The 24080-nt window shown below is 44.1% G+C and overlaps 1 protein-coding gene across 2 annotated transcripts; it reads right to left on the bottom strand.

The window, feature by feature from the left end:
* Window positions 1-6522: 6522 nt before the first annotated feature.
* On the bottom strand, window positions 6523-15732 carry LOC129384369 (uncharacterized). 2 transcript variants are annotated; one of them, XR_011896088.1, is made up of 5 exons: window positions 15646-15732; window positions 13226-13372; window positions 12194-12262; window positions 11057-11137; window positions 6523-8762 (listed from the first exon to the last, which is right to left on the bottom strand). XR_011896088.1 is itself a non-coding variant. In XM_072289819.1 (5 exons), the coding sequence occupies exons 2-5, from the start codon at window positions 13276-13278 to the stop codon at window positions 8650-8652; spliced, it is 312 nt and encodes a 103-aa protein (XP_072145920.1). In that variant the 5' UTR covers window positions 13279-13372; window positions 15646-15732; the 3' UTR covers window positions 6523-8649. The 2 variants fall into 2 exon arrangements, 1 of the variants encoding a protein (XP_072145920.1); XM_072289819.1 differs by having other exon boundaries at window positions 13230-13372.
* Between the last annotated feature and the right edge of the window lie 8348 nt (window positions 15733-24080).

Genomic DNA, 24080 nt, shown 5'->3' on the forward strand with positions numbered 1-24080 from the left:
GGAGGAGTTGAGAGGAGGGGCGAAAGGGCACGGCTTCCTGGGTCGGCGAGCGCAGGCGCGCGGCGATCTAGGAGGTCGTACAAGGGAATCCGATTTGCTTTCCCGCCCTCCCGATGGACGGTGCCAATTGCATCTGCCACCGGAGCGGTCGTATTTCCTAGGCTGGGCATTAGTGCGAAGGCCTGGTTCAAATTATGAAGTGTACACACGAGACTCGACGACAGCGTCAATTATTGTGAAGCGAACCTGGGAAATAAAGTAAGCACACACATCTTACTTTTGAGAATCGTAAGCAATAAAGACATATAAACACGTGAAAAAAACGCCAAATGTACAAAATTTGAAAAAAAAAACAGCCCGCACGCCAGTTACACACGATACAAACAACAGGGAGAACGCTATAGCTATAAATGGCGACAATCATATGTGCCTCCAAATGACCCAGTGAGCAGCTGTCTTCCGTTCATAATTACGACTCGCATGGCTGCGCATGTGAGTCGTAACTCGAAAGAGAGTAACTGTAACTCGGCACGTAACTGCTAATTAAGGATAGCAAAAAATTAAAGATAACGACAGAATCTTTCAGAATTAGTATCTCACGCTGTAGGCATATTACAGCAAACGCTAGAATGCCTGTATACTAAAGCCTAAGGAAGAATGCTGAATGTGGCCTACAAGGCTAGTACAAAGTGTGCATAATTTGTTCATACTCACAACTCAGAAAGTTTGCGCGTTATAGTCTATACTGGACAACAACCCAAAGTGGGCGGATTGTGTGCATACGTTGGCTTCCGAACGCATGCAGTATTAACTGTGCAAGAAGGCGACACGATGCAAGTAGAAAACCTACAGACTTGGTAATCAGGCAGGTCAAGCCTACAAGAAGGTGTCACAATTCGCGGAGAGCCGATGGAAAGTCCACAGAAATGTCACATCCGTTTACGTAAAAGGCACTGCAAAGCGGCTAAACTTGAACATCTGAACAGAATCTGCAACTTGTAGCCATAAGTGGAAGGTCGCATGCTTGGTAAACGTGACGCCTGCTATACGTGTTCGAAACAGGCTGAACCTGGTAAGCTGCTTTTGATTGCTTTCACAGTGTCATAGTTTTCACTTGCTTCTTTATCACGTCTGTTAATCATGTAATCAAAGAAAGAGTGGCCCTTGAAATGCACGATGGGTGAGACATGCGCGGGCTTTCAAACTTTTTCGGATGGGAAAGGAGCCGTCCGACTACACACACGTAACGGAAGCAAGTATACTCCGAAAGCTATGTCGAGTAACCAAGGGAGCACTGACCTTATTAACTGAAGGTCCAAAAGTGGGCAATCTCATGGAGGCGCCGCAGATAAATCTGTTCCTTTTTCGGCAAGGATTGGCCTGAGAAACCACCGTTGACACGAACCACTTGCGGAGGGTATGGCAGACTGGTGTGTTACACTCGGCCGAAGTGGTCTCCGTTGCCACCAGACGCGGCGCGAAGAGCTCGCCTGTGTACTTCTCCGTTCTTTCGGTGATCGTTGTCGTCGGCAGTGGCTCGACCTTTGCTCTAGCCTGCGGAATTATTTCTCCCCGTTCACCTGTCTGCGTTGAAGAAAAAATTGAAAAGGCGAGCACATTTGTTAATAACGAGTAAGCAAAATTATCTTCACACCATACAAAAACCTCAGTGGCATAAATTTTGTTCGCGTGGTTCTTATTGCCGAGTGGGATGTTTTTTAGAGAGTCACAGTTAGTATTGAAGACAGCTTGTGTGCGAGAACAATGTAACCACTTTCACATAGTAAGACATCTACGTGGACAAAGTAACTGCCTGCAGTATTTGTAGTGATAACTTCGCCTGAACAAAGATATGAAGATCGAATATTTTACCGTTGGTTGGAATGTTGACGTCCTTTCACGGTAATCCTAACGCAGTTCAAGCGTTCTTTTTGTCTTGTGCGGCGACTAAATGGTATTGACCTAATCAGTATCATTCACTCGCACGCCAACGCCAAGGATATAACTATGATACTTCCCCAAAGTTCCATGGCCGCATAAGACTTTATGTCCAGGATTAAAATTTTAGATAAGTATTGGCGAGTTAAGAACATTGGAAGGAAAGTAATGTGCGTTTTAATCTTCGTGGTGTCTCGTGAAGATATACTAAATCAATATACAACATACCCTTGCCCCATGAGGAAAATAAAATATTACAATATGTGCGAATAGTTCGATGTTGTTTGCCATTCGCGCCATGCCACGCGGATGTACTTAAGAATGTCAAGACCCAATGTCCCTTGCAGTGATGCGCATTCTTACAATTCATTCGGCCATCAAATGCGAACTCGCAACCACCCAATTTCGGCAGTTACGGCTGAATATGAAGCACAAATTTCTGGCGCAACATTGTACGTAAATTATTTATATGAATGTTATTGTCGATATTTCTTCAAGTTTGGACATTTTATTATATTACTATAACATATTACTATAGGCAAAAAAGCCCACTGCAGTCACTGTGGGCATCGTTATTGTGACATAAATGCACATTAAAATAATATGTAGCAGCAAATCTGGCAATACCATTTCATGGCATTAAGAAATTTGAGCTAGTAGACTGTTAACGGCCTTACCTCCTCACGAAAGTTTACTATATATCCTTCTTAAAGGGAAGCTGAAAGCCTTTCCAGAAAAAAAATGAGTGAAGAGCAGTACGTCGTGGTTTTCAACCCTCTGAATACGAATATCGCATCAAAATTGAGCGAAAGAAAGCGCAAACATATTTTATTTCGACGAAACGTGCAGCAGCGGACACCCCCGGCTCGCGCGCCTCGTTTCCGCCTGTGATTGGTCAGGCACCTCGTGACATCAAAAATGGTGTTCGTCCAGACCGACTGCTGCCGCTACACACGAAGCATGGTGCAAGGTAGTTTGGTGCTGTTTTCCTGAGACGGTCATGGAAAATTTCGAGAGCTTGAGTTTCTCTGAGGAGTTCGGCGTTAAGTCCAAACTCCACGAGAGCGATTTTGCGTGCGACGGTGACGGGCGACGGCTTCGAGCGAGAAAACGGGCCGTCGCTTGAACAAATCGCTCGGTGTTGTCGTTCGATCGCTCGTTTCTAGAAATCTAGAACTCGCCGCTCGTCGCCCGGAAGTGCTAAGAGCGACTAGCCAATAGTGCGAAGCCGGAACTGGATGTACATAACTCAAATACTACTGTTTGTCGTACGGAACGAGCAAACTATTGAATTTTACACGTGCAAGAATAAGAACCTACACTCTAAAAACTAAGGGAGTGCCGGGCACTCTCTTTGAGGGAGTAGCTGCTTGTCCCATATTTCACTCTCTTTTCGAGAGTAGATCGACCCTCTTTGAGAGAGAGTAGGTCAACTCCTCCTGACAGAGTTTTGTTACTCCACCGCAAGGGATTGCTAGTACTCTTCCGCAGAGTGATAATACTCTTCCCACAGGGAGTGCTAGTACTCTTCCGCAGAGTGCTAATACTCTCCCCGCAGGGTTAATAGTACACCGCCAGACCGAGTACTTCTACTCCCCCAAACAGAGTGCTTGTACTCCTTCAGAACAGAGTGCTAGTACTCTTCCCAATACCCTCTTAGCCTAGTCCTGGTCACGCATGCAGGCAGGAAATCTGATCAAATTAGGGCCGCTGATATACTGTTCCCTAGGCGGCTCCTCAGAGACACTGGCCCGATTCCAAGCGGCCTTCAGAATAGGCGTGAGCAAAGTTATGCAGGATTTTAAAGTCATTTTTTCCTGGCTATTTGCTGCCTACCGTGAGGCGTGACTGCTCTGAAGCGGCCTATGTGTATGCGTCACGAACGCCACTGAGGAGAAAAAAAAAGCGAATTACCACTTAATCTGCAAATATCTTCGCTAATTTCACAATCAGAAGTCACACAATCTAATTAGAATACAATTGTCAAGGAAATCACATACTTATCAAGAATCACAATGCTCTATACATCATGTGAATTCGAACCCGCGTACACTCGCATTCGTACAATTGAAAACACACATCATAACCATTACACCACAGCGCCGCCACGCCCAGTAGTGTTCTTTTAGAGGTTATATATATACCGAACGTATTTGATGAATCGGCTGTGGTGGGTGGGGTTTCTCTGCAGTGTGCTGTGCTGTTGTGTACTGGAATGCGTGTGCGTTTGCATCATTTCCATTCCTTGCTACGACTAACGAAGGAAGACAACGTAGACGACAACGTGAGAACTATTCACGGCTTGTCGTCACCGCAGGAAAATAACAAATGTGCCGTTCAGCTCATGATCGAGTGCTTCTCCAGTCCATGTTCTCCAAAATACGCGGATACAAAGTATTGCGCCAACCATCCACGTATGTGAATTTAATTCGCGCGTATACTGGTGAGCAACTGCGACGCCAGTACCAGGCATTTCGACGTGCCTCACGCTGCCGTGTAGGCGTTCTTTTCAAGTGCATTAGTTTAGAGTTTGGTTCAGTCCGCTGTGAGCTGTTGTCCTGCAATAGCAGCGGATCGTTAGCGTTTTGAAGCGCATGCATTCCAGCATTTGGAGACTGCTTATGCCGATAGCCGCGTCAAATGCATTGGCACGCATGTTTAAATGACTAATGTGTCCACTTGTTACGCGTGCACTGCTCGTATCCTGTGGCAGTGCTCGTTCTAAAAGCTTCGAAGACCATCTACACTCATGCGTGTGTTCAATTTATATATGCACAGGATGGACTTGCCGGCTAGTTGGTTGAGCATTTTAGAAGAAACAGCGCAACACAAGGACAACGCAAAAACATGCCACACCACGAAGCGCTGGTGTGGTTGATGCTTTTTTTCGTCCTTGTGTTTGCGCTGTTTCTTCTTCCACGATACACGCACACCACAGGTACGCGAAAGTTTAGGAGCATAAGTGGTGAACTCTGTTTTCCCCGTTTTCTCTCAGTGTCAATGGCACAGTGCGTTGCCCGGAATTGTGCACGCTTACCCCCATATGCAGAAATGCATCATAACTTGAAGCCCATGCTTGGCTTGATCTAAACGACGCAAGTCGTGAACGCACCAAAAGAAAGGCAGTGAGCGTCTTGGGGGACGTTCGCACCAGGCGTCGTTTATATCAAGTCAAGCATGAGCTTTGTATTAAGATACATTTCTGAATACGGGGCTAGACATCTGCTTCTTCCAGAAAATGTCGAAGAAACGCCCGCCAAAACCAGGCACATTCGCAAACTTAACTAGGCAATACGAAGCTCCATAGAAAAAAAGAAGAGTGGTATTAAAAGCTTTCAGTATTTTTCTTTACTCCAAAATAGTTGCGCTCTCGTGGCTTCACTGTACAGAGATAGTGCAGCGTTAGCTACAAAGCATGAATTTCCTAACTCCATGCCAAAATAAGCTTGTAAAATTATTTAGGTGCTAGAATCCAGGGTTTGTAGCGGTCCTTGAAAATCCTTTATTTCTAAAATGCCATTTTCAAGGCATTGAAAACCCTCGAATTTTTAGAAGTACTGGAAAGTCCTTAAACTTGTACACTTGGCTAGACTTAGCAGACATTGCCAAGCGCTTTTTTTCCCTTCTGTGACACTCTTTCGCATGTCACAGAAAATTGTCTCTGGAGGTAATAGAAGGAAAGCGACATCCTTAAAGTTGAAATTACAAAGGAGCTGCAGATACCAGTTTTATGCACATGGAACCGGCGACAAATGTGCTTGGAGGAGCAGAAGCAGGAAGCTCAACAGTTGAGGCATTCGAAGAGAAGCCGTGAAGAGAAAATTGAGAGCGACAGACACAATAAAAAGAAATTAGAAATGACTATTGCTTATTTGATGGTGAAAAAAGCTGAGGCAACAGATGACATCACATACACTGTCAAACCAAACAGTATTCAAAAACTGCAAACGTTGCAGGTCCAAGTAGTTAATTGTGCTATTGCAGAAAAACTTTGAGCGCTTTCATGAAATGCTTCCTTGTGTGCGTTTAGTGGTGGGCGGTGAAAGGCAAATTAGCAGTCTTTCAAATGTTTGAAATCATTGAAATGCGATTTGTTTTGTTTTCTTTTGTTTGCATTAAAGTTAACGGTGTTCTTGAACAAGTTATTGCCTGTCCAAACTACTACACACATTGCACGAGGTCCTTGAAGTTACTGTGTCGGGGCCTCGAAAGTCCTTGAAAACCATTGAATTTTTTTCTTCAATATTGCTACGAACCCAGTAGAACAATTGTCATGGAGTAAAAACCTTGGCTGAACAGGGAACGCAGAGCACAGAAGACTAGAAATGCAGTAGTAGGCATGGAGGGCCCTGAAAAAAATGTGCCACATCCGCTCATCTGCCTTATGTTTCTGCACCGACTGTCGCATTTTTAATAGAAGTGCACTTTCTGTTCTACTCCAATAAACGCAACATTACGAACTCCAGTGTGGGGCAGTCCTTCAGCCAGTGCAGAACTTTTTCTGTACATCCAAGTCAGCTCTGTCATTTTTCCAGCATTGTAGTACAAGATTTGTTAAACTGGTTTAGCAGAATATGAGCAGTATACTCTTAAATTAGCTGTTTATTTGTATACACAAGTACAGGTCCTCAGTTTGGTTGCATGACAAATTGCCATACCTCAATAGATACAAGAAACAATTTTATTACAGTTTAATAAAATCCAAACAGTAATAATCACAACAATATAATGACATACATTTCTTTTGGTACGTATACAGCCCATGTCTTGGCAGTGTATAAATTCAACTATACACCGCAAGTACTGTGTCCTGACCACTATTATTCACATGTGTAAAACCATCACAGCAATTCAACAAATATCACAGTAATTAGTGACATACACTTTGTAACTGCTTTACATGAGCATAATGTATACAAATGGTCCCTGTGTACCTACACATGACTAGTGCCACCCGAGTACTATTACTCACAGGTGTAAAACCAACAAAGTAGTTCTTTAAAAAATATCACAGCGCTTAGTGACGTACATGCTGTAACTCCCTTGTAGAAACTTAATACAAACACGTGAGGACACAGAAAGCTAGCAGTGGGCATACATGGGAATACCACCGCCTCAATACTAATTCACAAGTGTAAAACCAACCAAGCAGTTCTTTAAAGAATATCACAATGCTTAGTGACATACATTTTCTAACTAGCTTATATAAGCTTTATACAAACATGAGAACATACACAAAGCTAGCGGTGCACCCGCATAGAAGTGCGGCCATCTGAACACGATTATTTGCAAGTGTAAGCTCAACAGAACAGTTCGTTATAGTGACGCACATTTTGTAACTGCCTTATACAAGCTTAGTGCAAGCACAAGAATACAGAAAAATATAAATTAAAAACTTGCTCTATGCATACACAAACAGATCAACACAAATGGTAAACACCGCTTTGAAGACAAATGTGACTGTGGCAAAGCGCAGTGCTGTGCCGGTTGAAATTGCCACCCACAAAAGTATTGAGCAATGCTTAAACCACAGGCAACAAAGTGCTGAAAGACTGCGTCTCTAACGTAACTATTTTAATTCAAATTTCTTGAATATAGGGCTCGCTTGCAGATAAGGCATCTGATCCAACTGACCTGATTTTACACCTGCTACATGCATACAATGCACTCAGATATAACTGGTAATAATAATTATAAAAGGCATTTAAAAACTTGATAGTATGATGAAGATGCATGACTAGAAAAGTTCTGTCCCCCTCGTACTTGTTAAAAAGGTGTAAGTACGACACATGTTCTTTTTTTCCTCAATTTTTGCATTAATGGACAGCCGGGAACCTCGAACCGACACAAAAAAAAAGATACTGCTATGTTAATAGTGTTATGAATAATTTTTTGTGAAAGCTTTTTTACAGACAAGTTGCAGTCTCGTTTCTGGAGGTTGAGCTGTACCTTGCAAAATAACTTGAAAAGTGGTCACATGGGAGCATGACACTATATCATAATGTTAGTTTCAGTTGACTCTCTTGCCCTACAAGTCGCTGCTCACTGTGGCCAGTGATGCAACAGCAGTGTCTGTGTGATTTTCATCACACTTCTGTCCTATGCCATTCTTACCAGAGTTGGCAGCACATAGATACCCAAATTTCGATAGTGTTGCTTTCTCAGGTGGTTGCTTTTGATTTGCTCAATATCAGTTGGCACTTCACCTGCATCAAACTTCTTTTTTACCTCTTCAACAACAACATCAACAACAATCTTATGACACCTGTGTTGTCCTTCTAGTTGCCTACAAAGACCAGTCAATCTAGCAACAACACTGACAGTCTCTACTATCTTGTAATGGGGGAGAGGTGTGTCCCACCATGTGTTCCACATTGTTGTCACTATGTGGGCTGGCTGGGAGGACAACAACTGTAATATGTTTGCATTTGCATATATTAAAGTGATGCTTGTACTGTGTTATAACACCTAACTTAGTCTTGCACTTGCTGCACAATAACACTGGTTCACAGTCGTGGTGAAAAGCTTTTGTATGTTGAGCAAATGAGTTGTATCCACTACAAAAAAAGTCAGTGATAGCACACATGTTGCTCTACCAGGCCTGGTGGGGTTCCTTCTGACGCTGCTGCTGATGCTGACGCGCTGCTGCTTGCCTCGTACACTGTTGCAGCTGCAGTAGACATGGCAGTCTCTCTATCTATTGCTGCCGTGTCATCTGTCATGGTAACTTCCAAGTGGTATCGGGCTCACTTCTGCAACAGAGATGTTGTTTGCCCCTTGAGGGCTCTCATGATCAGGGCCAATAATTTCGTAGGCATTGTCTCCTGCATCGAAGAACCAATAAGAACAGCACGAATTAATAAACATAGCTCTAAAAAGTACGGACATCAAGACTTAACCACAAGCTTTGCACATAAGTCACCGGGCTTAATGAATAATACTTGCAGGAGTTACACAATTGTTTGTGTATATTACAGTAAAGCCTCATCAGAAGATATTTAAGAGGCACGGGAAACATGTCTCTCGAAACCAAAAATTTTGAGACACTGAGTAGCCAGACTAGATCACTTTATTATGCATCATCACTAAAGTATGTTTTAATACATCTGAAGGAATAAATGCTCAGGGTGGCTTAAAGGGCCCCTAGACCACTTCTCGACATTTTTTGAACATTTCAAGTAAACACGCGTATCGAAATCAGAATGCCGTCACGATCGACGAAGCCAAATGCCAGAGTGCGTAGCACTGCCGGAGCACCACAACATGAAGAATATGACCCCGTGCGCCTCTCTGGATCTATCCTGCACCCCCCAGTTTGTCCTGACGTCACCAGGCTGTCTCTGATGATGTCACCAGTTCCCGGTGCTGTCGATTGGTCGAACGAAAGTGTACGACTGCCGGCAAGGCCTGCAAGCAAATACACACACTCCTTCCTCGTCGCGTTGCGCGCGATGCCATTGTGGGCAGCCAATGGGGGCAAAGAACAAACGCCAACAGAAGGGTCTCCCTATGAGGCTCTTCAACACGAGTCACCATACAGTTCCGTTGTATTAGCGCCACCCCTCGCAGGACGACGGGCCAGCGCGGCAGCAACAGAGCTCATTGGTGTTGGCCTGTCCCGTAACATTTGGAGGTGTACTAGGCAAGGAAAAGACGATACTGTCCTTATGGCGTGTACCAGATGAAAGAGTGAAATGAGTGGGGACTACTTTTCGATAATCAAACACACGTAGCTCCACTATTACTGCACCGTTTCGAAAAATTCTCGTGGCTACCTGTTCATTGCCTTATTGTGTAGAACTGCAACACCGCAACTAAATTTCAACCTCGGTGGTTTAGGGGCCCTTTAAAGAAGACATTCACAGCTTTTTAGTGACTGTAGATTGTGTTAGCTTCCTTCCCAACTTCTGGAATTTAAACACTTCACTTTGCAAGCCTTGTTGCTCGCAGTACCTTTGAGGTGCTCTTAGGCGCTCGTCAGCTTCAACTGCCGACACTTTCTGCCCTGCACTGTCCTCGTTGCCCTCCTTTTCTGGTTCATGCTAAAAGAGACATGCGCGATTGACTTGTGTAAGGATTGCGTGATCTTTACGCCCTTCGGAGCACACAAGGTGCAAAAAGTGAATGTGTCTGGGTTGTGTCCCTTCGAAGTAGTGAATACTTAAAAAGTCATCCTTAGTAACAAAGGTGTCTCTTGTATACAGTATTGTTAACGTGGCAAACGTCGGAAAACCAAACAAACCATTTTCAGATGTCTCTTACAACCAAGTGCATCTTGTAATGAGATTCTACTGTACTGAATATTTTTTAACTATGGATCATATGCATGTACATATAGTCACAAAGACATGTTGTGTGGAATGGCGAATCGGGAAACAGTTCGTACTCTTACTTTTTGTCCCTAACATAAGCAGCTGATAACAATATGATAAAAAAGCAGGCAATGAGGCTAGAATGGAACATAATCCTTCAGCTCTAAACAGCTTTTTGGGCCCACATCATTCCCTCATATGACATAAGGAAACAACTTGATAGCAGTAATGGCTGCATGTGATCTGAGTTGATTGAAACAAACTATACGTAAGGTTGTCTGGATGTAATTTTATCAGAGTGCTTTTTAGATGTCCTGCTGGTGATACTGGCTGCGCGATGCTTCTCATGCTTTTTGGCACGATTCATTTTTTTCCACTCCACTTTTTTTTTCAGATTTTCTCCCCTTTCCCTTCCCCCTTGTGTAAAATAGCACACTTGAAGTATCAAATCTGTTGAACTAACGTGTGTATCAAACCTGTTAACATGTGTGCTTCTCTGTGGTCTGTGTTGTATTTTTGCGCTGCACAATTCAATTCAAGATGAAAGATGGAACGTCCCTGCCTTTAGTTTGTGTGTGTGTGTGTCTCTCTCATGTTTTGAAATATATGTACATTCAGGAGTGCCTGCATGCCCTTCTCTCCTGCTCCAGTGACGAAAAGGAGAGCCTGTTTATGTACCATAGTAAAAAATTCAAAGGTTTTCACTGTGCCCATTACATCCCTTATCATATGGATCTGTCACAATACAGAGTAGCAGTGGTCCATAATACTAGCCCATCCCAACATAATTATAAATTAACACATACCGACACGCTGCGAAACAGCTGTTGCAAAGCCGCTGGTGAAGGCAATTTCCGCAGCACTGCAGTGGTACAGCCGAGCTCCACCTGTATAGTGACAAATCCATATGCGTGTTAGCAACTCAGTAGTTGCTGATGGTTTCATAAGCTTTACACTACACAATAAAGTAATCTAGACAACTTTGTTGGAAGAAATGCAAATAATTAGGACACCACTTAAACACTAACACAATTAATTGCCCCCAATCTCTCACTCACTAAGGGATAATACTACTGAAACATCGGTGGAGAGCTCAGATTAACACAGCCCATAAAGGACAAGCGTTCTTTGAGGAAAACAGCTATAACAGCGGTTAGTTTTCTTGATCATTTTATGTGGTAGCTTTGATTTAAATGTCATGCAGTACTATAAAATACGAAGTGCCGCATTTCTAGCAGCAGAGGGCGTCGCCAGGCTCATGGTACAACAGATTTTTGCACTGTTTGTCAGTGAGCCGACACATACAAAGAAAACTGAATTCACACATACATATACAGTGTCAAGTGCACTTCTCCTTCTGAAAACGCAGCCACCAGTTCCAATGTTGCTGATAGGAAAGGTTATATAAAGTGCGAGACTGCATGGAGCTGCCACTTATGACTGTATATGTATGGTCTGCTGATTGCAGAGGTAGTCACATGCTATTTCTAGTCTCTTTTAGAAGCATTACTAAAGAATAAATTAAAATCTATTCATAAGTCACGAATTTCATGCATCCACAGTTTGGCTAAATAACCTGCGAGAAAAAGACATGTTTACCTGGAATAGCAACCTTTTTTCCTGCTGCAACACTTTTCTTCGAATTAATGAAATAACTTTACAGCGTCATAATGCGTTTCTCGCAACTACTTGCCGGCAGTGGTGAGTTAGTGTTTATATCCGACTCATTGGGCGACAATACTGCCAAACACAAATGCTTCACGAACACGAGAACACGTCCCTCGCAGAGAATAGCAACCATATATGCCTCTGTGAGACATGATCGCACCTTTGTGGTCAAAATGTACATTAGAACGACATCACCATCTCAGTAAAAAAAAAAAGCCTCCGTACAAGGCAGCCGCCAACTGCATAATGTGAAATTGCAACTGATGTCCACTTACTGGTGGCCTGTGTTTGAGTCACTTTTGGCAGTTGACTGGGTGCTGAGAAATGCACGTGCTGGGTTGTCCCTGCAAGGCATACAGGGTTATGTCAAATGTTGAAAATATATATATGCCGGCATTTCATCAGTCGCAAAACAAACGAGTGAACTAATAAACAACTGTAATGTAAACAGAGTACACATCATAAGATAGGCTGTCAACTGTTAATGCATTACGCAAAAAACCTAATGCATAGGAAAGACTATATGTATACACACGAAGCTGACACACAATTTAATTCGCTCTAGGTTTTTCCGTGCAGTATATTCAAATTATTATGTCTCGTGGTTAGAGCAAAATTAGTGTAAATTACGAACTAAATTATCTACCCTGGAAACTTTTCTTCAATATGCACCTGTGCGCGCTTCGAACGAGTAGCGTTGTAAAATTTACGTACATAGCATTTAACATAGTTGCTGAACACTGATTTCCTTTGCCCTGTGTCGTGTACAGTAAGCTACATATATCTGCCCCCCCCCCCCTTTTTTTGTACTAGCCATACTGCGCGCCACTGCACCTATACGCACGTCAATAAACCTCACGACACAGAAATAAAAAAAGCGCTAATCACCCATGCCTGCATGTTGTAGTGGGCCTAACCTAACCAAGCATGGGCTGTTGCTTTTTATAGTAAACAAAGGCACCGTGCTCATTGCAAGTATGTATCATGTCGCTAAGCAAATATGCAATTTCATTGTACCACTATTTTTTTATCACATGGATATATCTGTTGAGAGGCAAGACAAAAAGCAGTCACTTCTCAGAACTAATCAGCTTTCTTAAAACACATTTTTAACTTTTCAATGACACTTGCTGCTATGTGCTTGTCTCCAGAGAGCATACTTGATTTGACTTTCCAATCAGAGACATTACATAAATATACCATGTTAAGATGACTGCCTGGAGCACGTGAGAATTTTCATCTTCGTGTAACATACTGTATCTTGATTTTGTTGACATTTGGTCAAATGGTACACCCAATATACCCACATACTAGTTTTCTTGTCCAAATAACATGCCAATGTAGTTTGATTTTTTGGCATTGGCTCCTCTGCACTACGTGAAGTCGCGCTGCACTGGCTCTTTCACATCCTCGTGTCCTTGCAGCTGCCTTCTTGCGTTATATAAAGCGGGTGCCTGAAAAATATCGTATGCAAAAGTCAACACAAGGGCATGGTGCAAAACAACATCAAGACAGTCAAGGCCATGGCAATAAAAAAGTCTTAGCTCTTAGTCTTCCTAGTGAAATGCATGCAAAACATCCAAATGACTGCAACAGTCAACTGCTAAACTAACTTCAATTTTTAGATTTAAGCAAAAAAACAAATAAACCACAGTTCATCCTTGTTTTTCATGAATGTTAGAATACTCCTGCTAATGAATAGAATATTGGTCATTTTCAGACGTCATAGGTCTGTCATGAGTCTGGTGTATCGCAAACACCACTTGTGACACATCCTAAGCACCTGCCCAGTGTGCCCCCCCCCTCCCCCCGCACCATCCCTGGTTGTGCCACTGCTGAAGCCATAATTTGAGGATTATAGCTGCAAACACTATGCTCAGTAGGGATGAAAATATTGTCCTTCAGCTCAATGGATATATGGATGTGCCTATAAAAAAAGGGCAACAAGGCTTGTTATGGCAAGCTTACCCACATTTCAATACTAACAAGTTCACTGCGGCCTGCATCTAAGCTTACTAAAAGGCATGAACTTATTTTCATGCATGAGGTGCGCAGTGGAGTTCATTTTTGACAGACCCGACTACTGCTGCAGTTTGAAATCTAGCATTTTACATTCTTGTAGGCATGTAAAAGTTGCAGTTAAACCGCAGTTATTAGTTTATTACACCAACCTATTGTTCTGTGTACGACAGACTGGTAACACGGAATTAAAGCAACATTTTATTTTGATATTTTATTTCTCTACTAAAAATATTCAAGCGATAAACACATCTTGATCTGCCATGCTATAGCAAAATGCACACATTACGCTTGTAACCCCCAGAGGAAGGCTGATTTAGCTGTTCATATGACATAACTCTGACACGCCAACTCATATTAGCAAATGCACAGGCATGTCCAAAACAATAAGCGTATGCAAAGCGCCCCTGCAATTGTAATTCCACACAGCAGCCGTTATATTCGATGCCGATGCGTAACTAGGTGCTCGACAATTCACCGAGTTCGTAGACATAAGCATCCTTTCAGTTTCGCACCGTGCACGAAAACCGCAACAGGAGACAAAACCAGACCTATAATCACACCATTTCAACATGAGCAAAAACAGTTCGGTCTTAGGGATAAACACTGTGAGAGCGATTTAGTGCGCGACGGCGACGAGCGACGGCTTCGAGCGACAAAACGGGCCGTCGCTTGAACAGATGGCTCGGTTCTGGAAATCTAGAAATCGTCGCTCGTCGCCCAGAAGTGCTATGAGCGACTAGCCAATAGCGCGAAGCCGGAACTGGATGTACATACATCGCTCAAATACTACCGATTGTCGCGCGGAACGAGCAAATGATTCAATTTTTATACGTGCAAGGATAAGAACGTACTGCAAGACCACCGGAAATATTTTATGCTACTTTTTATAGTAAAATACATCAACGTAAATTACTAAAGCACGCGTCACGCGTGACTGCAGCCCTCATGCCGGCAACACCGGGGAGGCGTCGCTCAAAATCGTCGCTCGCACGGAGTACGACTTGTAGGCGACGAGCGAACGCGACAGCCATCTCCGTCGCGTCGCTTGTAGCTGCCGCGCGCAAGATCGCTTATATGGGGTTTATACTTTTTTCAGCATAAAACATGGATTCCTCATGCGTTTTCAGTAAGTTCAAGATAACGCGCCCAACTGACCTCTTGCAGCATGCAGCTGAATGCCTGCGGCAAAGTTTCTAACTAGCACTGGTGCTGCACGTAACTTCAGTGGTCGCAGATTCCCCCTGCGCGAGACACCGTCAAGCGCGCGGTTTATTTATTAAAAAAAAAGCATGCTGCCAGCAAAATGACGCCTTCTGTTATGTGATTCCTTAGTTCAACAGCGTTCCGTACACAGTAGACTGCCAAACTGAATAAATTCAAACACACAAAACGCACGCTAATCACGCTCCGCATAGGCTCGGAATCACGGGCTGGTGAACTATCCATTTTAAGCGTCCTCTCGCCTGGCGTCTTATTGAACATACCATAGTTCTGGCAGCGTTTGCGATTTTTAAAGCTCTTACGGACAACGGCAAAGTGATAAAATCACATGCAGTTATCGCGACGACTGGCTTTTTCGATTGACATCGAGAGACAGCGCGTGCGCCTAGTCCTTTGTCAATCGCGTCGGCTAAGCGCAGCGACGACTTCCTGGCGATAGCATGACATATACGGAGAATGTGCACCTAAGTTAGAATTCACTTACCGTGGAGGATTTGTTGTTATATCCAAGGCATGACGAACGACTGTCGTGTTTTCGTGGCGGCGCGAGATGGCTGACACACGACCTCCCTCGGCTGGCCTTTGCTCGCTGGACAGATCTTCTTTCTCCAGTGCTGTGTTGTTCCGCGATCGTGAGCGCGCGCGCGCGCGGTGGAGCCACTCCGAGTGAAAAAGTAGAGCGCTCGCTACGCGTTCCTTTGAACTGCGGCGGCCTGTTCTCTTAGAAGCAAAACGATGTGTTCTTTGCTCAGCGTGCATGAATGATACATTGCCATGTTCGGGGCCAGCCACCTACAGTTGAAGCAGAAGATTACGCTACGTTTTGTTTTCTATTGCCGCAAGAGTCTCTCTTTTCTATTGTCGCAAGAGTCTTTTTACTCTCTCTCTCTGAAGGGGAGAGTGAAAAGCACATTTCACTCTCTCCTTGGTGACAGAGTGAACAATGCATTTCACTCTCCTCGACATTTTGCGAGAGTAAAACGACGCTTTGAAGAGTGAACCGGCAGCTTCACTCCTGCGATACCCTCCCTAGTTTTTAGAGTGTAGTGCAAGACCTTCAGAAATATTTTATGCTCTTTTTTAAGAAAAATACATCAACTTAAATTGATAAAGCATGCGTCACGCTAGTTTCGGCGCGTATATTGCTGCCCTCATAGCGGGAAGTCGTCGCTCAAAGCCGTCGCTCGCGTGGAGTTCGGCTTGCAGGTGATGAGTGAACGCAACAGCCATCGCCTCGCTTGTCGCTCTGTCGCTGTCGCGGGGAAGATCACTTGTAAGGGGTTTATACTTTACTGCCTACATGTACGAGCCGATTGCGAAGAGCCGGCCTCTCCAAGAAGCAAAATATGCTGGTGCAAGCACTGCTTTCCACGCGCACGAAGGCGAAGTGTTAGCATCTCCTTGTGTTGGAAATGTTCTTTAGCGAGTATGTTTTTTGCTAAGCTGCATTCAGCGTTCCAGTGACTACGTTTCCGGGCAAACAACTGTACTGTTATGTTCCTGCATGCCTCCTCGTAGAACGTAAGCGGTGATGCGATCTTCGGCATTTGTGCGCTGCCCCAAAGCTGTCGGCAATCTACAAAGACGGTTTAAACACGGGAAAAGTTTACCGGATGTTGTAGCACGTGTAGTATTGAACCTTCATCAGCGCGCCATCCGCACGCTACTCGTAACCGGCGAATTCCGTCGGCTACGTGAGATGGTCGGTTTCTCTGTGTGCGAGAGAAGGGGGAGCGCAGCGTATTGGCGTGAGCAGGCTTTTCAACACATGCAAACTTTACGCTTGCACTGCGTTATGGTAGCCGCATGCAGGCTGTTTCATAACACACGTGCGAATAGAAAATTCGCGACGCTTGGCGATGAAACCTGCGTCAAGGGTGGGAGATAAACATGCACCTTCCGTTCAGCGTGCTAACACGAAGGAGAACCGAAAGCACGCATTATTGATAAACTCCGGTAGTAATCGTCACGGAAGTGGTTAGAGCACAACACTGTTATTCTTGAGCACTTGAAGTTGTTTGGCTTCACAGCAGCCTCCCACTTAGCTGAAAGCTTCTTGTCCTCCAGGAACTAACGGAACATCGGAACTTCGTCGCGGCCACTGGTGTTCGTGCAAGCGTAGGCTGCATAGAACGCCGGCATGATCGGCCTACAAGTTCAATTGATGCTGCGCACGTCAACTGCCACTCCTATATGCACACAAACAAAGGAATGTAGGGTCGAGCGAAGCAGATTAGGACGGCACGCACGCAGAAATAAGCCCGGTCAGGCAAGTTCGCGGAGACTGCGAAGGAGCGGAACACCAGTGTTGGCGTCACTACGCCGCCGTTTCCGGTCTCCGCTCACATCGTCAGCGTCAGCAGCAGCGCGCGGCGCTCGACGGGAGGTGGAGCTACAGCGCAATTTTAACCGATGATTGCGTCGCTCCTAAGTGAAAAATCTCCCCCAAGATTTTACCTGCATGGTTTATAAGGTTCCCGCATCCGTATATGAGCGTCTTATTGAATTCGACAGACTCTTCAGCTTCCCTTTAACGAAAGAAAACAAGTGGCATATTTGACTGGTTGCTTTCGAGCGCTCGCTCTCCTGGTGCAGTTTGTATTCGGCTGGCTGCACACATTCGCTGGGTTCATTCAGAGCTCTCTGCTCCGGCTAAGAGCGCTCAAAGGCGCTCCCATCCTCAACCGGTGAACGGGACCAAAGTCTGACAGAAACTAGATCACCTGGATGCACTGATTACGCTGGGAGCCACACGGCACGATCGGCTGTGGCAGGCTTTCTCCGGCTGTAATCTCGAAAGAACCCCCGGTGCTGCCAACCGTATCGGAGCACGATAGGAAGCAGTCGAATGTACCATAAATATGACACAGAGTTGGCCGCCTCGAACTAAGCAGCTCCACTGGAAACTACTTTTTCATATGACTGAGCAGGCCCTCTCGCACAAGCGAAAGAATGATTGCGTAGGCAATGCTTGAGATGGTTGGGAGTCGGTGCTTTAGATTGTTGTCACTTTGCACGAGCCAAATTATGCTCAGCTTCATTTTTGTTTCGGGGGCTGGGAGCGTGACTTTGCATGAAGTCATGATCCCACAAGCATCCAGTGATGTTACGATACACTGTGATGAAACAGGATGTTTATTTATCTAGCTCGTAATTGAATTAGCTAGCTCGTAATGGCCCCATGCAATAAGAAACCGGGTAGGCTGTCTTAAGTACGAAGTGCAGTGGGGTACGTGAAACGTCTTGTGTGGTCTGGACAGTAGGGTACAGAAATCAAGTATTCAAATGGAAAGTTACATTTACTCACCATTTAGAAAGGTTACAAGCCTAACTTCCGTCACAGCTACTGTTACATTTACCCGAAAACAATCGTATTCCACCTTGATTTATTTGTTTCACAATAAGCACTTCACTCACACGTCTTCGTACAAGAACCTCGGCATGCCTGTAACGTGAAGCCTTTCATCATATGCCCATATAAAACAATAACAGCTAATGCCTCGCGTGCTCTCGTTTCAAAAAATGCGAAGCTAAAACCTTGTAGCGCTATTTCTTACGAGAAAGCATGCATACCGAACTCTATTGCGACTTCAACTAAAATTCTCGGCTCCTATATGGTCACCTTGACAAACCCATCTAATCCACTTTCTCTAGCAGATCGAGAACTGAGGTCCGAGTTTGAAAGCGAAATGTTATAAGCTATTATCGAGCGTAACTAACAAGTTGTCATAGTCGCTATAAATAATCGGAATTGCCTAGGAATATAGCACTCCTTTTTCTGCTACACAAAATAATGCCCATTGTGCACCTTTGCCAGTCGTTATTCCATCCGGCTCATCTAGGCGCTTGCACAATCTCCGCGGCCGCACCAATGCATTACACTCCTCTACTCCACCACGTTCCATGGAACATTGCACCGGTCACAATGATTTCGCTGACAATAAGGACCCAGTAAGCTTCAGACAAGAACTCTGTGCACTGTTTGGCTTGCTTGTTCCTTATATTGCGTAACCGTGGTGTTAACTGTCCAACTTTGCTGTCTACTAAAATGGTTTCACCTTACAAGTGTATGATTTCTGTTCCTCTCTGTAAATTATTCTGTTCAATTATTTCATGTTCTGTTCAAACTGTTACCATTGCGAAACTAGTTTTTTTTTTGCGCATTATTTGTTAAATCGTCCGCCTCTCCTTAAATAAATAAATAAATAAATAAATAACTAAATAAATAAATGTTAAAAATGATCGTAAAAAAGGGCCCTACAAGCCATCATAAGTGCGCCTCTACCACGAAACAGCCATGACAACAAAAATAAATAAAACACGCGTAGACGCACGTGTACAATATGATTGCTAGCAGACGGTACCAAACCAGACTGAATCCACATTAGGCGCTTTCCTGACGCTAGTCAGTTCAATTTCGCAGGAAATCTTGTTATATATTCCGTACATACTGCTCTACAAGGTCGCCGACTCCCATTTCAAAAATTCAGGCAGTGCTTATCGGCCGAAAACGTCCAGCAACCGTGTGGGAAAGCTTGGCAGCGGAGTTCTCCTGCCGACGTCATACGCGAGATTGCGCCATTAAAAAATGTCTGAGCGAACAGCCAGTCTGCTGTGGGCACCTATGAGACTCGTCAGCATAGTTTCGCTTTCCCCAATTTCCAGTTGCGTGTAGTGCTGCTGCGCTGTCATGCCTCTCATGCGATGGCGACTGATGTGAAGAGACGATTGGAGCTGTGACGGATATTGACACTCGAGGACACAGCAGTGGCAGCGGCGATGGGAATGGTTACGGTGGTGCCTCCTCGAAACGGAAAGTAGCGAAGCCGATATCTAGTAGTGGTCAACGGCGCCTAAACCACGAGGCAAGACAATCCGCTATGCATTTGTGCTCAGTCGTGCATACTCCTCGCGTCCAGCGTTTGCTTGCTTTCGCCTCAACTAGCGACACAATATCGCGTAACTTTTTGGGCTGCTCTCAAGAGGAAGCTGTAGCTCGGGCCCAACTCCAATGCCGCCTATTCAAATACATGTAAAACGCAGATACACATTACTTAGAATAAAACTGGACAGAGTTTAATGTAATTTGTTGAATTTTAGAGAAAAAGATACGTTCTGTTTACTAGGAAAAGGAATAGTGATTTATGGGGTGAATTTAAAAAAAGAAAGTCTGAAATCGGTGAATTCAAAATAAAAATAAAACATCGAGGAAGGAAGTTCACAAATTTGTGCCTCTACACCAAGAACAGATATCGAAAGTTCTGTCAGCTGTAACTATTAAATAATGCAAAGCGGCCAATTCTGACATATCACTCTTTATATATTACGTGATATTGAGGCATCGTTTCAAAGGGTTTTGCCGAAGTCATACTCACATATTAATGGTTTACTTGAGAGCCATGCATAATACATTGTATAATAATTTTGCGCCCTTTAGATGCACTGTTAAAGGCAACTCACTGAATTGTGACACTTCGTCATGGCTGAGAAAGCTGTAAGCTATATAGTGTCCTTTCTGAAGTTTTGCAATATTCGACAAGCTTTTTTAAAAATTGACAGCCTAAATAAAAAATGCGCTACAAGCCGTCACAATGTTTCATCTTTTTTTTTTTAAATTCATCAAATATTATCAGGTTCCCTGAAGTGGTTCCCGAGAAAAGCAACTCTTCCTTTTCCATGTATTCAGACACTTAAAAATATTCGTTACTCAGAAAGAAACAGCGCAACCCTTTTCGCTCCAAATTTTATATAACGAATTTTAGCTTTCCTGAAAAATTTCGCAATCATCGCAATGTTCAATATAAAAGCGGTTCCAAAACATCTTTTTAAATGATCTTCCATGCGAACGCAGTTATCACTAACTTATGAACTCCAGATATAGCACTTGCAACAGTAAAATGATTATTTTGTTAGATTTCATACAGCGGCCATGGTTATTCCGAAGGTAGCGAAAATATTTCATGCGTGAAAATATGAAGGTAGAACTCAGCTTCGTATTTAATTCACACATTGCAGGTTCATACATTGGGGGGGGGGGAGGGGATGCAGTTTAGAAGTTGCCGGTGGCATGCACTTCTTGCGCTTAATACGCGACTACATTTAGCGGGGGCGAACAGCGCCTCAGTAAAATAACTTACTTATTCTGTCACTCATGGAGATATATTTCAACTTACATCGTTTTTAGAAAAACACTTTCAAGTAATGCGCAATACCTGTATATACACAAAAATTTATCGCGTGCGATATCGCGTCGTCTTCCTGCAGATGGCGTTCCTTGCGATAGGTGCTTAGATATGTAGAGACTGTAGTAGCCTATTTTACCCTGCGGTGTCCCGAGAAGTCTGACAGGCATAGTCATAAAACATTCATGCAATATACAGGATGAGCCAACTATCATGCACCTAGATTTTAAAATATGCAAGTGCTACACAGCTAGGCAGAACCAAGGTAATGTCGTTTGCCGTCGCTTGGAGATACGCAATTTTTTATATTCCACCTACTTAGGTAATTAGTCTTAATTGATTGATCAACTTCTCAAATATAATATTTAGATGAAAAGTGTAAATGAAAATATTGTAGAGTAACATGAAAAACTTCCGATACAGCTTTCTGTTGCTCAATACGTGCTACATAGAAGTGTTTTTCCGAGCATGAAAGAAGCCCGCGAATACATGCAAAGTGGCTCGAACGGCCAGTCACGTGGACACGTGTCACGTGCTCCGCGAAGTGCCCGGTTTCACCTATGAAATCCTTCTAGCCATGCCCACTACATCAGTAGCTGTGACAACCGATTCCATTGTCCACATCGCCAGCCTCAGGACCTAGAACCCTCCATGCGCCTTAGATATTGAACAGCGCTGCGAGGGCGCTTTTGCTGCTGGAGGCTAGTATAACGATATCATGAACAGATGCTAAACGGACAAGCCGCCGCAAGGAAGACGACGAAGTGTCAGGGCTGATGGCGAGCAAGTGACTATCTTGCTCTCTGGTTGCAGTGTAAATAGAGTGCGAATAGGCTCCTTTGTCTGCGTTTTTCCCCACGTAAGAGTTGGAAACAATGTGCTGCAGCTCACAAAAATTATAAAAAGGCTTGAAAGTATTACAGTGTTTCGTACATTCTGGTTGGTTCAACCACAACGCTACTTTTAAAGCAACTCATGAAGATTTAGGCTAGGACCAGAGTTCAGGTATTCCACTTTCTGTATGAAGACGGTTGTCGAGATATTTCAAATTGGCAGACAGAGCTGTTTTCTCCAACCCGATCCAACAATATTTACAAAGAACGTGAACCAACTGAGCATTGAATGAAACGTTGTTAGAGGTGCGAGAGATGGCATTAAGACAACAGCTTCAATATGCAGAAAAGGTTGCCGCCTCCAAGAGATAAGAAGGCACAAGTACTAACCACTTCATTATTTGTCCCAGGAGTCTCCCCACGTCCAAAGGGTCCCCTGAGCCGTTGAGGGCGAAATTGCTTTGACTTCCCCGTCTGCAAAACGAAGAAGGGATCACCAAGAGCTAACGCACGTCACAGTGCTAACCGATGGCAACTTAATTACACCGCGGTAATAAGACGATCTCCAATATAGTTAACACCATTCGTGGTGGGCAGTACCTCTCGCTTCGTCTACCGTCGCATTACAAGTATGTATAGTGTTTTTAACATCTAAATACCCTCATCAAACGGAAAAGTGGGAAAAAGATGTATAGATCTCTAGACAATTTATTATCATCATTATTATCATCATCAGCACCACAGCTGCAACATGGCTACGCCCACTGCAGGGCAAAGGCCTCTCCCATACTTCTCCAACTACCCCGGTCCTGCGCTAATTGTGGCCTTGTTGTCCCTTGCAAACTTCTTAATCTCATCCGCGCACCTGCCTTCTGCCACCCCCTGCTACGCTTCCTTTCTTTTGGAATCCAGTCCGTAACTCTTAATCGGTTATCTTCCCTCCTTATTGCATGCTATGCACATGCACATTTCTTTTTCTTGATTTCAACGAAGATGTCATGAACTCGTGGTTGCTCCCTCACCCAATCTGCTCGCTTCTAATCCCCCTTAACGTTCGACCCATCATCCTTCTTTCATAGCTCGTTGCGTCATCCTCAATTTAAGTAGAACCCCTTCCGTAAGCCTCCAGATTTCTGCCCTGTAGGTGAGTATTGCTAAGACACAGCTGTTATACACTTTTCTCTTTAGGGATAATGGCAGCCTGCTATTCACAATCTGAGAATGTCTGCCAAGCGCACCCCAGCCCATTCTTATTCTTCTGATTATTTCAGTTTCATGATCCCGATTCGCGGTCAATACCTGCCCTAAGTAGATGTATTCCCTTACCACTTCCAGTGGTACGCATTTACTGCCGGTTTCTTCGCAGACGACACGCCGCCGGCTAACCAACGTCTCAGCACCGTTCATTGGAGTCGGTTTTAATTTATCTCAGCGTAACAGACACCCGTTTACGCTAGGGCTTCGTCCTTTTTCGCCGAACCTTCTTTATGCGCGTCTTGTCCATAGCACTTCAACTGTCGTCGCAGTCTGAGCGCCCAATAAAGTGGTACGAATGTGCAGCGTGGCGTATGAAAGAAGAGACACTCATGCTGGTTGGTCTTATAAAAAAAATAAACTCACAGGCTTTTTGTCTTGCCGGACTGGGGTAGTTAGACAACCTTATATTCCGATCGTGCGATAGGCGTTACACTTACTAGCGCAAGAGGTACGCTAAAGGAACCTTAAAGGGAAACACTTAACTAGTCTGGACTGCTCACGCATACTCCCGCAACAAAATTATCATTAGGTTTGAGGTAAGATGTCGTTCACTAAAGGAGGAAATGAGCGTAAAATTTTAATTTATTGAATAACGCTCCAGAAGCCCAGCGCTGGTACGTCAGTGGTACGTCACGTTTTCAATCTTT

The sequence above is a fragment of the Dermacentor andersoni genome, chromosome 8 (genome assembly GCF_023375885.2).
Source record: "Dermacentor andersoni chromosome 8, qqDerAnde1_hic_scaffold, whole genome shotgun sequence".
In the NCBI taxonomy this organism is placed as follows: Eukaryota; Metazoa; Arthropoda; class Arachnida; order Ixodida; family Ixodidae; genus Dermacentor; species Dermacentor andersoni.